Source organism: Canis lupus, chromosome 6 (assembly GCF_003254725.2).
Source record: "Canis lupus dingo isolate Sandy chromosome 6, ASM325472v2, whole genome shotgun sequence".
NCBI lineage: Eukaryota > Metazoa > Chordata > Mammalia > Carnivora > Canidae > Canis > Canis lupus.
Genome location: NC_064248.1, coordinates 42,091,525 through 42,107,735, shown reverse-complemented (window position 1 = coordinate 42,107,735; position 16,211 = coordinate 42,091,525). Strand labels below are relative to the sequence as shown.

The following is a 16,211-nucleotide window of genomic DNA, read 5'->3' as shown; positions in this document are numbered from 1 at the left end:
TCAGTTTATGTTTGTGATCATTAGAGTAACCCTGTGAAGTAGTAGAGAAGTTATCTTCATTTATAGATGAGTGACTCAAGGCTCAGAGAAATGAAATATTTATACCTTTTAGTAAGTTATACTGGGTCTTTGACTTCTGGCCTTGTGTTCTTTAAACTGCACTAGCTATCCCACTCTGAAAAGAATGTATGGGACACAGTTGCAATCATGTAGAAGTCCATCTCTAAGGGAGAATGGAATCTTTCTTCTGCCATGGTATGCTGACCTATGATTTTTCTGCTTGAAATTAGCCAGATTCCAAGCCTGTTTATGGAATGTTTACAAGAGGAGTGATGAGGATTAGAAGAGCCCGCAGTCCTTGAGATTTTCTTTGATGATAATATCTGTAACTGCATCAAATACAAATTTGACATTCTGTGTGTCTGTAGCACAGGTCATGTGACTGTAGATTTCTTTGACATCTTTTCGCATGTTGAGGTCAAGGAACTGACTCTTGATGTAATTCCCTGCATCTTCAAAAGAGTTGTTTCCTGGTTTTCCAGAAAAAATAGTGAAGAAGTGGGATAAATTAACCCTTCTTAGCTACGTACTTACTTTTTGGGTGACCACTTTGACCCTCAAAATGTATTGGACAGCTGCAGTTCGGGGCCTGTTTTTGGAGGGAGGATCCTCTCCTCTTTTGCACTCCAGTGTTTATCACTTGAGTTGAGCGACAAAATTGAGGAGAGGGATCTTTGTGTCCCCACCCTTGATTTCTGGTAGATATCCTTTGAACAGTCAGTGGCTCTCCTGCATCTGACATCTGTTCTGTTCCAGGGGCATCTGAATTTAAACCTATGACCAAATACCCAGGTTTCTCAGATTAGACATCCAAGTATCACTTGGACATCACAAAGCTCATAAGAGGAACTGAGTATTAAGGGATAAGGGATCATCAACCCAGCCAAGCAAAGGAGTTATACACTTAGTACTTCTTAAAGACAGGTTCCTTTATGTATCTTTGGTATAGGAAATGAGGCAATCACCAGTCATTACCAAGCAAGCATTACCGTTGTCTCCGGGGCTTGAGACTTACCATCATACTCTGGAAAACAAATGCTGAGATGGACTTTCTTGATTTTTTCCTCAAAGAGGTCCTTCTTGTTGAGAAAGAGGACAATAGAAGTGGCGGCAAAGAACTTGTGGTTACATATGCTGTTGAAGAGGTGCAATGACTCATGCATACGATTCTAGTAGGAGGAAACACCATTAGAGATTTCAGACTGAGCTAACAGGGTAGTGTCTACTTCCTGTTCTTCTCCTTGGAGAGATTAGTGCTCTGAATGTAAGAGGGATGTTGGGGAACAGCTTATCTCCTTTTGGTGGGTGGGATAGAACCAAAGAGATACAGCTGCTCTTCTAATCCTCTTTCTGTCATTGGGACAGATAACTGAGCTTTTCTGAATTTCAGTTTCCCTATCTCTTAGGGTTATTATGGAAGTTCAATGAGATCAAGTATGTAGTGTCCATGACAGTGGTTGGCATATAGGTGTACAGTAACTGTTATGCTGATCTTAGGCTGCTGGGGTACTGTGAGGGACTTCGACATCTGTAAGTCCTGCTGATACAGGGTTGAAACTAGGCCTGAGTTATCATGTCCCCATATGTGTCTCCAGGATGATTTTGATAGGCTTCTGTTAAAGAGTCCTGGATCTCAGTTTGGGCAGGAACATAATAGGGACTATTGCCTTGGTGTCAAATGGTAAGGGCCAGAGAATTTCTCAGTGCCGCACCACAAGTACTTCTGCCTTATTTCCTCATGTGATTGGAACTTTTGAGTGAGTGAGGAGTGGTGCTGTGTATCTGAGAGTCTAGGTGTTGCCAAGTGCCCCAGACCAGCCTATTTTCAAGGAGCAGGCCTTGAGGGATCCCTGGGTGGCGCAGCGGTTTGGCGCCTGCCTTTGGCCCAGGGCGCGATCCTGGAGACCCGGGATCGAATCCCACATCGGGCTCCCGGTGCATGGAGCCTGCTTCTCCCTCTGCCTGTGTCTCTGCCTCTCTCTCTTTCTCTCTCTGTGACTATCATAAATAAATAAATAAATTTAAAAAAAATTAAAAAAAAAAAAGGAGCAGGCCTTGAGGGTTTGAAGTATTCTGTTAGTTGACTTGTGCTCAATCTTTTCATCTAATGAAGAAAGAAATCAACTTTTTGTGGCTTTTGTCATTGCTAATACTCCTGCAGAACCCCTTAAAACCTCGTAGACTTTGGGGTTAAAGACAGAAGAGATCTTGAAAAAATCAAATTTGGCTAGAAGATATTCTTAGAGCTCTAATGTGAACTTGAACTACCAGGGAGAAGGGAGAACTGAAGCAAGAGATGGGAGTGTAGTAGCTTTGTTTGATGTGGGTGAGCTGTGGGCCTCCATTAGCATTTTTCCATGCCTGATACCCTGTCTCAAACTCCAAAGGTAATTGGCTGGGCTGACACTTGGCATGCAGATTAAGCTCTGCAGGCTCAAGAGACTCAGTCTCAGGTAGTCTTCCAGCTGCCAATTTAAGTGGCATGTAAGAAATCTGGTTTGCCAGTTTCTCCTTAGTCCTGTTGACAGTACATATTTAGGCTTCCAAGTGAGGTTAGTCCAACCCCTCTATCCTGTTGCACAAAGATACACATCATACGTTATTTTTCTGCTCTATCATTTTCACCTCCTATCCTTTATTTCCGTAGGCAGCCTGAGAAAGTCCTAAGTGTAACTCCTGTGCTTTGCGAATCCAGTTGTGTTTCCTTGTCCCCTTAATACTCAGTTCCTCTTGTAAGCTCTGTGATGTCCAAGTTATTCTTGGATGTCTAAATCTGAGACCAAGCTCACTCTCAGTAAATTTGGAGCTCTAAAGTGCTAACCTGGAACCTGTAAAGGAGTTTTTTCTAGAATTACTGCCTGAGACGTTGATTTGTGTGCTAGAGGACTGCTAGACTGTCTTGAAAGCAGCCAAGTTGAAGAATTGGTGACATAAAGCTTAGAGGAAGGATCACGGGGGAGCTCTCAAAAGTTGCTTGGTACAAAGGCCACTTACTACTTCGTCGTCTTCCACTAGCACCATATCATAGGCACTGAGGGCTGCACAGAAAATGATGCAAGTGACTCCCTCAAAGCAGTGTATCCACTTCTTTCTCTCTGATCTTTGCCCTCCCACGTCAAACATCCTGAGGGAAAAAACAGCACATGCTCTAGAGAGGTGGCTACTTTGGGGCCATTTGGCAGTGAGATGGGAAAGGAGGAGAAATAGGATAGTCATTCAGATTGGGCTTTAGTGAAGGCCAGGAAGCATGCCCTTGCCCTTTTTTGGTATCTGAGGTGTCCCCAGGAGCCAAGTGTGTATCTGCAGTGCCCTAGGGAACTGTGTACTCACCTGAAATTCAAGTCTTTGACAGAAAACTTGGTCTCAATGATGCCTGTTGTTTTGACTCTGGATCGAAGCACATCTTGCTCATTAGGGAGGTAGTCAGGGGCTGTAATCCGGTCTAATTGGTTCAGGTAGCTAGAGAAGAGAGCTTGGAATTGATGACATTAAACTTTCCACAGCCACTGCCAAGAAAGGTAGAGGGTCTTACCCAAAGCTACACAACTAACTTGGTGATAGAATCAAGACTAGAATCCATATTGTTAAACCTAGGGTTCTTCCCTTCAGATCCCCTTGTGTCCTTACAAAAGGGAGTGTGGGATGGGCTGAGAGGCATGGGGTTCTAGCCCATATAAGTCAACTCAGGTAAATTTTCCTTAAGTTTTGCATGACTACAAGGTTTTCTAGACCCTCAGTGAGATTTGGTGGTTTAAATGGGTGCCAAAAGTTCCGTGAAGACCTAAGAATAGACTAAAAGACATCAGAGACATTAAGAGGTGTCAATTGGTGCAATGTATCAACATAATTTATATCCTGAATCAAGTTGGGGAGCAAACATTTGAGATAACTGGGGAAACTTAAATTAGCACTTGCTTGGATATTTGATGATATTAAGGAATTATTAAATATTCAGGTGTGATGATTATGTTACAGTTTTTTTTTTTAAACGGGCCTCTTTTTTTTTTTTTTTTTTTTTGAGATGCATAATGAAATTTTTAGGGTGTAATGAGAGGATATCTGGGACTTCGTTCAAAATAATCCAGTGGGAGATGAAAGTACAATGAAACAAGCATGGCCATGAGTTGTTAACCGTTGAAGCCAGGTGATTCACTATATTCTGCTTTCATATATGTTTGACAGTTACCATAAAAAATTTTAAAAAGACAGGAAGGCAGATATGAAGTGAGATGACAGAAAAAGGGAAGGAAAACTGACAAGTGCCTACTGTATGTCAGGCTTTTGCACCTTTAAATGGTCATTTAACCTCATACACTTTCCTAATTTCATATCCCCTTTTACAGATGAAGGAAAATTCAGAACAGTTAAATGACTTGTCCAAGGTCAAGAGGCAATGTGATATATTGTAAAAAGCCTTCAGCTTAGTGGTCAAATAGAACTGGATTCAAATCCAGCTGCTGCCATCTATCAATATGACTTTGGGCAAATTAATTAATCTCTCTGAACCTCAGTTTTTCATCTATAAATGGGACTAATAATTACTGTATCTCAAAGGTTCACTGTGCAGACCAAATGAGATGGTGTACCTAGTGCACCTGGTGGTGCCTTGGCCTTGGTGAGTAGTGCTCTGTGGGTGGTAGATGATCACTGTACTACAGAATTAGGTGACAGAAGAGGGGTTGAATCCAAGTCTGTTTGACTGCAAAGTTCCTGCCCATCTAGGATAGAGACCACGTTGTTAGAGGTAGACTTGACGTGCATCTGTGTACCTTATCATTTTGGAACCAGCCTTGCAAAGTTGCTTCTTTTCAATCCCCTGACCGACTTCCTTTCATTTGCCCGGAAAATGTCTGTCCCGTGCCCTGGCCCCCTGACATGAGATGCTGTGGGTGAAGGAGGCTTTAGTTTCTGGTTAGTGGCCTAAGTAGAGCCTAGATTACCAGCTAGAAAATTCCACCCTGGAAAGACCATCACGAATCATGCGCCTCCTGGGAGAACATGTGGCAGGACTGCAGGTCGGTCTTCGCATTCATGGTTCTAAAGGACAGGCTATGTGTATGAATTAATGAAGAGGACAGCAGTCTGACGGCTACTAAACAGAGCACCTTCGATTGAATTTTGGGGGTCTTCAGCTCTGTAGGCTGCAGTGAGCCAGCGTAAAGCAATACAGAGTGTGACAGCTATGGCAGTGTCCATCTAAGGGCATCACATTCAAAGCATAGTAGAACACTGCTCAAGCCTAAACAGGAGTCCAGGCTGAATTCAGTCCTTGGGACTCCAGCTTTCAGTGCCTGAAATTTTAGGCTGGGTGTGATTTCTCTTGAAAATCCTGGTTGCTTACGCCTCATCCCACCCCTTCCCCAGAGTCTTACTAAGATGCTGAATCATTGAGCTGGTACTCTGCAGCTCGGTCGAAGCAGGCTTGCACCCCACCATCCTTCCACAACTTCCCGATGACCTCCACCAGCTCGGGAGGCATGGTGCCTTCCTCAATAGAGTCAGCCAGGTTGTTGAGCTGTCGCCCAGAATCCTGTAAGGCAAAGACCTGGCTGAGAACTGCACAGGAGTAATGGCTTTCCAGGAGACTCCTGGGACTACTGCTGAAAGGAACGCATTTTGCATTGCTACTGAAGCCTAAGATGGAGATGCTAAGAAAACACTGATAATTTTGAATGTGCTTCGGGTATATAGAAGGTGGTAATTTATCCAGTCCTGGGATGCTTAGGGGAAAACAGAGGTTCCAGGGGCTTCCTCTTTGGTGTTTCTACCTTCCAGCCTTAGTCTAAAAGGGTACTGCCACTTTAGTGGGTCTTCCGCTACAGTAAGGTTGGAATTTAAAAACCAGATTGAGGGATCCCTGGGTGGCGCAGCGGTTTGGCGCCTGCCTTTGGCCCAGGGCGCGATCCTGGAGACCCGGGATCGAGTCCCACGTCGGGCTCCCGGTGCATGGAGCCTGCTTCTCCCTCTGCCTGTGGCTCTGCCTCTCTCTCTCTCTCTGTGACTATCATAAATAAAAAAAATAAATAAAAATAAAAAATAAAAACCAGATTGACCATGAAATAGACAACATGGGAGACAGGAAACCACCTTTGGTCTCTCTGTGGTTCCAATTTAGGAAAAGGCCAATACTGGAACTAGGGATTTAGCTTGTAAAAGTTCCATGGCCAGGGTAGGGAGCCCAAGGAGAGCAATTTAAATGGTAAAATAAGACAAAAAGGCAGAGGAAGCTGAAAGCAGATTTTTGTAATTTGTTGTAAGGTAGGGATTGCACACTTTTCCAGAACTGAAGTAAAAACTGGAAGCTCAGTAGGTGGGATTTAGTTACATGAAACTTTTTTTGGCCCATGTTTCCTCATAGCTTGTTGGCTGCTGTTTCTTCTCATTAGCTTTTCCTCCCACCCTTAACCACATACTGTTAACCACCTACCGCACAGCTTGGTTCAGCATAGTCAATACCCAGTGTGGACATGGCCCGGATGATAGCCAGAATGGACTGCAGCACATTCCCATAGATAATGGCCTTATACTCCAGGCACTCCTCTGGTGAATAGCCATCCTGATGGATGATCCTGCAAGGAGTAGACACCCAGCCCTTAAGTGGACCTGAATAACCAGACCTAAGGGATTGAGAATCTGGAAGGATTTAAAGTGTCATGAGAACCCAATTTCTATGCCTATGGCTGTCCCAAAGTAAAGAGTGAGGAGAAAAGGGCATATAGATGAGGGACATTGGAGATCAGGTTCTTTATATCCTTTACATCTGGGTTCCTTGAGGCCGAAGAGCCCTTCATCCTCCATGCTTCTATGGGCTCTTCTGACTTCACCCTACCTCAGTCCTCTGGGGCTTTTTTCCTACTCACTTCATCTGTTTGACGATAGTGCTCTTTCCTGACTCACCAGCACCTGCAGGGAGAAATGCTTATGCTTCAGATTTCCACCAGTTCTCCCCAACCCTCCAGTAGACGGCCTGTAAGAAGTCCAAGCTAGAACTTGTTTGGGAGCCTTGTTAGGGGAGAACACATAGGGTTGATTGCTGCCCTCAATTTCTGACCACCTTGAGCTCAGGCCATTCAGTATGGATTTAGAGCAGAGTTTCTCAGCCTCGGGACTGTTGACATTTTGGGCTGGGCAATTCTTTTTTGTGGGGGACTGTCCTGTGAATCGTAGGGTGTTTAGCAAGCATTCCCCGGCCTCTGGAGGCTAGCAGCACTCTTCCCTTCCAGTTGTGACAACTAAAAACGTCTCTAGACATTTCCCAGTGTCCCAAGGAGGTGCAGGGAGTGATGGCAAAATTTCATTGAGAACCACTGATAGATTCAAGGGAATTCCTTTAATACCTTTCTTCTATTTTTACTCAGGAGAGTGATCTTGGGGCAGTATTGCAGATTTCACTGAAATATTATTTTTTTATCATCTTGCTTTTTCCTTTATTGGCTAAAATGCCCTACCATCCTCTCATTCACACTCCGCTCCCCCTCCATATGCCCTTCAACCCTCTCCCCCTGTCTGCACTGCCCTGATACGTTAACCCCCTCCCACTTAACCTGTGCTTGCTTGTTCCCTCTAAGCTGCTTATCCTGTATGTGGAAGAAAGCTGCTTAGGCTTAAAAGATCTCTCAGTGGCCTTGCCATCTCTTTCCCCTTCTGTAGGTTCTTGGGCTCCTTGGAGTCTGGTTCCAGCTTATAGTGGTATGCTCACAGATCAGCTGGGGAAGAGGAGGTGCAATGGGTTCAAAATAGCCGAGCCAGCTAATCTGCTGCTGCACAGACCCCACCTGCTCCAACTTGCCTACCTTTGTACTACCATTGGAGTTTTTACCTCTAAGCCAGGTGTCCCAAACTCTTCATTGTCTTGGTTCTATTTACAGCTGTGACCACTTACTCTGACCAATAGAAGTGTTTTTCTTTTTTCAGCACAGACCTGTGATCTGCTTAGGAGCTCATCATGTTGATGGACCTCCCATCTGGCAGGGGCTCTGAGGGCAACTACTCAACAGAAAGCCAGGAAAGGACCGCCGTAAAGACTCCATTCCTCCTCCCTCAGGCTCCTTAGTTCTAAAATGTATATGAATTGTGTACTGGAAGCAAAGAGAAGGAACCAGTTTGCTTGGCACGAAGCAGTAGGCCTGTCCCTGGGACTACATGGCACTGATTATATGGTAGGACTTCTGAGTCCTTGACTCAGAGCTCTGACTGGAGATTCAGTAACTGTCTGCAAGCCTAGGGTTCACGGTATTTGCCAAGCTGTGAATTGTTAGGTTTGGTTAGATTTAGAGATGGATAGGTCTGCCCCAGCCCTTGCACTAATTCTGGTTCAAGGAAGAGCAGAACAATTCCAGGGTAGCTTTGGCATTCTGCACCTCTTTGGGGTGGCTGTGCTCAGCCCTAGAGCCCTGATTCCCTAGACCAAGACCCGATGGGGAAAGGAAAAATGACCTGCCATCCCTCCCCTCTCCATGGGTGGGCTAAGACCCACCTACCATCCAGGATAAGCAGGAAGGAGCAGTACCTTCTCCTTCTCTGGCTCATCTTCCCATCTTGCTCACCCAGCAATAGCAGCTTGACAGTCTTGGCTTCCTTGTCAGCATCCTCCTGCAGCTTCTTTTCTAACTCCTTGGACCTCTTGGCCAGTTCTTTGTCCTCAGCACTGACTCCACTCCCCATCTTTTTGCTGTCTCCTCCTCAGCTGTTTCTTCTGGCCCTTAAGCTTCTTCTCTAGAGCTTCCTGTCTGTGAGATGGAAGATAAGGAAAAAATAAAATGGGATGAGTATCCCTTTTGTAGTCCTCCTAAAAAGCTGGTCTATAGGGGCCTCGGTGAGGAAGCAGGCTCTAGGTTCTTATACCCTGCCTGTCTTGGCCGAGACTCCCTATCCAGCTGGAGGTCTACTTAGTCTAGGGATTGTAGGCTTTATATCTAGCAATGTGACGGAGCAAAGCCAATTAAGAGCTCAGTATGACAAAGGGCAGAGACTTGTATTTATGTAACTAGGAAAATGATCTGCTGGATTCTCACACAGGAGGATAGGATGCGGGAAACTGAAGCTCTCTGGAATGAGATCACAGTTGACCCATCCTTTTGAGGGGCTGATCCCCTAAAAATCCCTTCCTGGGATTCACTTGCATCTTAGCACTAGAGATTAAAGACATAAATGCAGGAAGCTCTGCCCATCCTGAGATTCCAGATTTTAGGGTCTTGGTTTCAAGGGCTTCAAGGCATCAGAGCACCCTCTCCATCATACCAGGCTGGTTCTGGCAAAGGTGGTTTTGTTAAAGGTGGTGCCCTATCTGGAAAGATTATAAATGTTTCCTCCAGTGACTGCTGCACCAGGAAGCTCTTATCATCCTTTCTCTTGGCTCATCTCTTTGTATGTGCTTCTTCTGTTAATAGCACTTATAACTTCATACTGTACTTTACTTTACAAATGGGTTTCCCCCAGGGTGAATTCCTCCCCCTGCGGGTCTGGGACCAAATCTGATTCATCTTTGAATGCTTCAGACCTTGTAGTTTGTTAGTGAACCATCAGTAAAGGTTTGGTGACTAAATGAAGGAAAAGGGGTATGTGTACAGAGAATGGGGCTGCGTCCCCTTAATCCACTAAAGCCACCTAAAGGCCCAATTTCAGTTGGTGAGTGAACTTCTGCTGGCATTTAGAGTGGGGATCTATGTTGCCTCATATAACAAACTGCTTCCTTGGGAACTTGGACTCTGGCTTTGCAAACGTCGGGATGGCCCTCGCTCTGGTCCTCATCCCAGCTGTCCCTTCCTGGGGAGAAATGCTAGAGTGCAGTCCAGCAGTTGCCTCTCAGACCTATCGAAGACTCTCTCCATTGGTCGTATTTCTCTATACCAGTTATTTCAGTTTAATTAAATGAGTTGCTGGTGGAGCCTCCTCAGAAGAAGACATTTCAGAACTTTGCTACCCAAAATGTGACACAAAATGGTCTTGGCCCAGCACAGATCAACTAGGAACTTCTTAGAAATGCAAGATCTTAAGCCTTAACCTAGACCTTCTGATTCAGAACCTGTGTTGTAACAGGATTGCAGGTGACTCTAAGGATGTTAACATTTGCAAAGTGCTTCTCTAGAAAGTAGAGGGAACTGTTTTTTACTCAAACCTGCCTAATTGTGAGGATCACCTGAGATGCTGATTTCTGTGTGTCATAAAATCTTCAATATCACTGATTGGAAGATCACTCAGATTTCAAAGATACTAAGATACCCTGTATATTTTTAAAGAGGTGTGTTTTAGGGCAGCCCGGGTGGCTCAGCGGTTTAGTGCCGCCTGCAGCCCAGGGCGTGATCCTGGAGACCCAGGATCAAGTCCCATGTTGGGCTCCCTGTAGGGAGCCTGCTTCTCCCTCTGCCTCTCTCTCTCTCTCTCTCTCTCTGTCTCTCATGAATAAATAAATAAAAATCTTTAAAAAAAATGAGGTGTGTTTTAGAAATACTATGTTCTGGTAATGGTGCTAATTTCAGAGACTGAGAAGCTATTTTAAGCCAATATAGGTGATTATCATCATGTGGCAAGTTTGAAAAAAGAAAAGATCTTGAATAGTGGTTCTCAACTTTTGGTGTAACTTGGAATTTACCTAGGGAGCTTTAAAAAGCCTACTGATCTAATTGGTCTGGAATATAGTCTGGACATGAAGATAGCCAAATTTCCCCAGGTGATTCTAATGTGTATCCAAAGACTTGAGGATTTAACTTGAGTTCGAAGGGTTTAATGTGCTCCTTTCCTTTTCGAGTAGAAATGTGCTGCAGTGGCCCATATACACTCGGATGGAGAAAGGGGGCAGTAGCACCTGGATCTCCTACCTTCTAGGTGGCCTGAGCCACTGCTGAGCATCTTCTTCCTTCCACCACCTTTCAGTTGCATATCTGAGTATCTGGCTGAGAACCTCTGGGCTTGGAGCCCAGCCTCTCAGGGCTGATGGAGAAATAGGTAGCCACCAAGGTGCCTTCCATAGTGATCATGTTTTTCCCAATCAGAACTTGGCAAGTGCTTCTCGACTTAAGAGAAAACAGGAGAGTGTCTTTGAAATTGTGACTGTCTTGGAATCTTCGTTATAAAGTTTGAGTAATCATACCTCCCCAGCCCTGCCCTAGCCTACCCACAATATTGGTAGCCTACACGCAGGCCAGAGCTATGCCGAAGCTGCCTCTGTTCAGAGCAGGGGACTGCCAGGAACTGCTAGACAAGTTATGTGGCTCCTCTCAGTTCATTCTCACACTAACTTCAAGGTAACTACTCTGTCCCCAGTTTACAGACCAGATAACTTGAGACTTGAGGGTTCAGAAATTTGTTCGAGGTCATGTAGTATAATAAGCAGACAAGTCAGGTGCTCTTTCTCTCACCTGGACATAAGCAGCCAGTAAAGAATACTTGGACAAAAAAAGTCAAATGCATGACCTTGCTAACAGTAGCCCTTGCGTTGTTAAAGGAACCACTAACTTGTTCCACACACGGGGAAAATGTTCAAGCTGTTCCTTTTTTTTTTTTTTTTTTTAAGATTTTATTTGTTTATTCATGAGAGATACAGAATGAGAGGTGGGGGGCAGAGACACAGGCAGAGGGAGAAGCAGGCTCCATGCAGGGAGCCCGATGCGGGACTCGATGCGGAACTCGATCCCAGGACTCCAGGATCATGCCCTGGGCCGAAGGCAGGCGCTAAACCGCTAAGCCACCCAGGGATCCCAAGCTGTTCCTTTTTCAGCCACCACCTCTGCAAGCTTCAGGGCTGCTTCTACTTGTTTCCTAGTTTGCTGGGCTCCCCCTCCCACTACTAAAGCTGAGTAAGGGAGCTCCTGACCCTCGCCTGGCCCCTAAGTGTGCTGACCCATCTTGACACCAGTGACCTCTTGCCTTCCATCTTCAACTCCTGTGCTTTTCCTGAGCTGTTGTACCTTGTTACTGCATTTGAGTTCCTGGTGGAATAGGGAAGACATGTAGGTCCTGTTCCCATTTAGCAGCTCAGAAAGATGATCCTCCCACTAAGAAACAGGTTAGTATCAGAATCAGCCAGAGCTCAGGAATCCTGATAGCCAAATCAGCTTGACAGAAGACTCACCATTTCCCAACAAATTTGGTCCTGCCTGCCTAGCTGAGGGGAGATCTCAGGATCTGTTCTCCCCTCAGTGCTGGAGACTGTGGGTAACGCCTCATGCCTCATCCCAGGCTGCAGTGGGGGTGAAATGAATGAGGAACTGCCTTCAGGACCTTCCAGTGCAAAGGAAGAGGAGGGGCAAATTCACAGAGAATGTTTAATTAAAGGAACACTGTGCTGGAGAATTCTGAGCTGTTTAGAACCTAACCTCCACCCCTGGTAGAAAAGACAATTACACACACATTTAACTGTCAGACTGAAAAATTCTGTACAAGAAAGGAGGGAGCGACTAAAATGAACAGACTTTCAACAGAGAAGCAGAACAACAATAGAAACGGGGGTAAGGCATTTTGGGGAGAGGAAAGCCCGAGAGAAGGCTTGGAGGCCCGAGGCGCAAACTGCTCAGGGAAGACTGAGAAACGGGATGCGGGATGCGAGCCGAGCCCCGGGGAGAGGACAGCAAATGCATTGAGGCTAGCCAGCCAGGGCCTCGGTGGCGGCGTGGCTAAAACCATTTGAAGACATAAGTACAGGTGGATACAGCTGCGTGTGACTAGACAGTTGGCAGATAGGTCGGGGGTGACGGGGCGGCTGCTTGGAAGAGCTGAGGCACGGGAGCTGGGCAGTGTGGTTCCAGAAGGATCTAGGCATAGGGGATGCTTTGGGAAACTTGTGGCCGAGGATCTGGGTGAGGCTGCCGGCCTTCCCTCCCCAGTCCGGTGTGGGCAGAGTAGTCTGGCCCAGGGGGGGAGGCTGACCTCAGCGTGGGCTGCAGGCCAGAGGCTAATAGAAGCAAGCGTTCTTCAGAGAATTAAGGAGCACACTTGACTGGGGCCCTGGGGTTCAGGGAGGGCCATTTAAGGAACCATCTGGTGAATATGGTAGGAGGAGAGGAAGCTGAGTTTAGAGCTAGGGAAGATCCCAGAGGCTCAAAGAAAACATTTAGAACCCAACATGAAAGACGCTGGAGGCCAAGGGGGATGACTCACTCTTTCATTTCCCAAACTGTTCTACTCGACAGTGAACCCCACTGAGATTTTTTTGCTGGTGTTGTGTAGGTGGGGAGATCGATGCGTAGCTGTTGTAATCAGGACACACTTCCTAGCAGGGAGGGTGTACCAAGTGGCCTGAAATAGGGGAGGGTTACTGGGTGGAGGGTGTGTTGCAGATGGGACTAGGGAGGAGCTTGAAGGGACTTGTGAACCGGTTTGCCTGGGTAAGGTGGAGGGCAGGGATTGCCACCTATGGGCTGGTTAGGTATGTAGGTCTGAATGGGGGAATCCTAATGAGACTTGGCTCAGTGCTTAAATACCACCCCTTAAAACTATGTCAAAATTTGCATTTTGTCGGGACGCAGATGACATTCTACATGGTTACCTACTGCCTGATTTTTAATTTTCTGTTATTCATTGTTGAGAGCCCAATGGCTTCAAAACTCCTAAAGATCCCAAGACATTTAATTTGGGGTTAAGACCTAGGAGAGTCTGTTGGGGGTGGGGGGTGGAGCCTATTACAGATGTTTTTTTTTTTTTTCTATTCTCTTGATTATAAAAGTAATGGATATGATTGTAGGCAATTTTTAAAATGCAGATAAGTATAAAGAAGGAAATAAATATAATTCCCAATTCTGGGCCACCTGGGTGGCTCAGTGGGTTAAGTGACTGCCTTCAACTCAGGTCATGATCCCAGGGTCCTGGGATTGAGCCCCACATCAGGCTTCCTGCACAATGAGCAGCCTGCTTCTCCCTCTCCATTGTTTGTGGTCTCTCGAGTGTGTGTGCGTGCTCTCTCTCTCTCTCTCTCCAATAAATAAATAAAATCTTTAGAAAAAATAATTCTCAGGCAGCCCCCGTGGCGCAGCGGTTTAGCGCCGCCTGCAGCCCAGGGCGTGATCCTGGAGGCTCTGGATCGAGTCCCACGTGGGGCTTTCCATATGATGCCTGCTTCTCCCTCTGCCTGTGTCTCTGCCTCTCTCCCTCGGTCTGTATGAATAAATAAATTAAAATCTTTAAAAAAAAATAATAAGGGACGCCTGGGTGGCTCAGCGGTTAAGCTTCTGCCTTCAGCCTAGGGTGTGATCCTGGAGACCCAGGTTCGAGTCCCACATCGGGCTTCCTGCATGGAGCCTGCTTCTCCCTCTGCCTATGTCTCTGTCTCTCTTTCTGTGTGTCTCTCATGAATGAATAAATAAATAAATAAAATCTTTTTAAAAAATAAAATAATAATAATTCTCAATTCTACCACCCACAGATAATCATTTGTAAACTTTTTGGTGTGTTTGTTTTCTATGCATATATGTCACATATTTAGGCCCATACTGTATGTACAGATTTTTACATTCATTTTTTTAAACCCAACTTTACATTGTAAACATTTCCACCTCATGAAATTCTCCAAGAACAATTTTTAATGGTTGTATTTCATTGCATGCATATGACAAAATTTAAACATCCTCCTATTGTTGGACCTTTATGTTTCCAGTCTTTCTATGTGATAAACATTGCAGTAATGAACAAATTTGTGCATATTTTTCTGGCAGCTCTTTTTAGCAGAACAGTTTCCTGAAAGTGGAATTACAGGATCAAATAATAAGAACTTTTTAAAGACTCTTGATTAGTTATGAAGCAAATGGCTTTCAGAAAGATTATGTCGCTGTTGGTGTCCAACAGTAGTGTATGTGTCCCATCTCACCGCACTCTTGCCTGCATTAGGATTTTTTTCCCTTTAATCTTTGCTAATTTGATGGGTAAACATGGTCTCTGACTGGTTTTATTGCTTCTTTGTGAGGTGAACTCCTCCACCCCCATGTGTATGGAGGCCATGGTTTTTTGAGTTTGCCCAGAGCTGAGGAACAGAGATCAATAGAGGTGACACCAGATACGCATGGATCATTGGGTTCAGGGTCCAGAATCCAGCTTGGGGAAAGGTGGGGGAGGCAGAGTTTGGGGAGGAATCTGGCTGTGGGGGTGGTGAGAACTGGGAGGAACTGGACAAACAGCATTAGTACAACTGGGTGTGGGGGACAAAAGGCTCCCACAAGGTGGAGGAATAGAAAAAAGATTAATTGCTGTTAATACACTTAATTATGTTCAGGGAAGTCTTAGGGCTCCCCTGCAAGTTCCCTTTAGGTAGGATTCACTGTCACCTGGAAATGGGGGTGCTGCCTGGGTGGGGTGTCTACAGTCTCCCCAAACAGCCCAGCTCCACTTCTTTATAAGTGCTAGGAGGATCATCACCACGGGAGGCTGTCAGCAGGGAACCAAGGCCAAGGTCATAGCAAGAATAAGACACAGATATTATTAACTGAGTAGTAACTACAGGCCGGGCACTGTTCTAAGCACTTACATTTAAATTTTTATTTAAATTTGATTAACATATAATGTGTTACTGGTTTCAGAGGTATATAATCATCAGTCTTATATAACACCTAGTGCTCATTATAGTCAGGCCTCCTTAAAGCCCATCACACAGTTACCCCAATCACCCCACACCCCCACCCCTCCAGCAGCCCTCAGTTTGTTTCCGTTGATTAAGAGTCTCTTATCTCTTATCGTTTGTCTCCCTCTCTGATTTCATCTTCTTTTATTTTTTCCTCTCTTCCCCGTGATCCTGCTTTATTTATTAAATTCCACATGAGTGCGATCATATGATAATTATCTTTCTCTGATTGACTTATTTTGCTTAGCATGATATCCTCTAGTTCCAGCCACTTCATTGGGAATGGGCAAGATTTCTTTTTTCTTTTCTTTTCTTTTTTTTTTTGCTGAGTAATATTCCATTGTGTATATATATGTATCACATGTTCTTTATCCATTCATCTGTTGATGGAGATCTGGGCTCTTTCCATAGTTAGCTATTGAGAACATTGCTGCTATAAACATTGGGGTGCAGGTGCCCCTTCGGATCACTATATTTGTATCCTTGGGGTAGATACCCAGTAAGCACTAGACTTACATGAACTCATTTGTCTTAACGAACACCATACAAAGCAGGGTCTCTTACAGTCATTTTCCAAAAGAGATAGAGCACAGAGTCCAGTTAACTT

The 16,211-nt window shown here is 45.1% G+C and overlaps 1 protein-coding gene across 1 annotated transcript; it reads right to left on the bottom strand.

Annotated features, from left to right (window-relative positions):
• Nucleotides 1-255: 255 nt before the first annotated feature.
• GNAT2 (G protein subunit alpha transducin 2) lies at nucleotides 256-8,785 on the bottom strand. The gene is made up of 8 exons (XM_025417338.2): nucleotides 8,607-8,785; nucleotides 6,921-6,963; nucleotides 6,488-6,629; nucleotides 5,433-5,590; nucleotides 3,391-3,519; nucleotides 3,055-3,184; nucleotides 1,076-1,229; nucleotides 256-530 (listed from the first exon to the last, which is right to left on the bottom strand). The coding sequence occupies exons 1-8, from the start codon at nucleotides 8,722-8,724 to the stop codon at nucleotides 340-342; spliced, it is 1,065 nt and encodes a 354-aa protein (XP_025273123.1). The 5' UTR covers nucleotides 8,725-8,785; the 3' UTR covers nucleotides 256-339.
• Nucleotides 8,786-16,211: the final 7,426 nt, after the last annotated feature.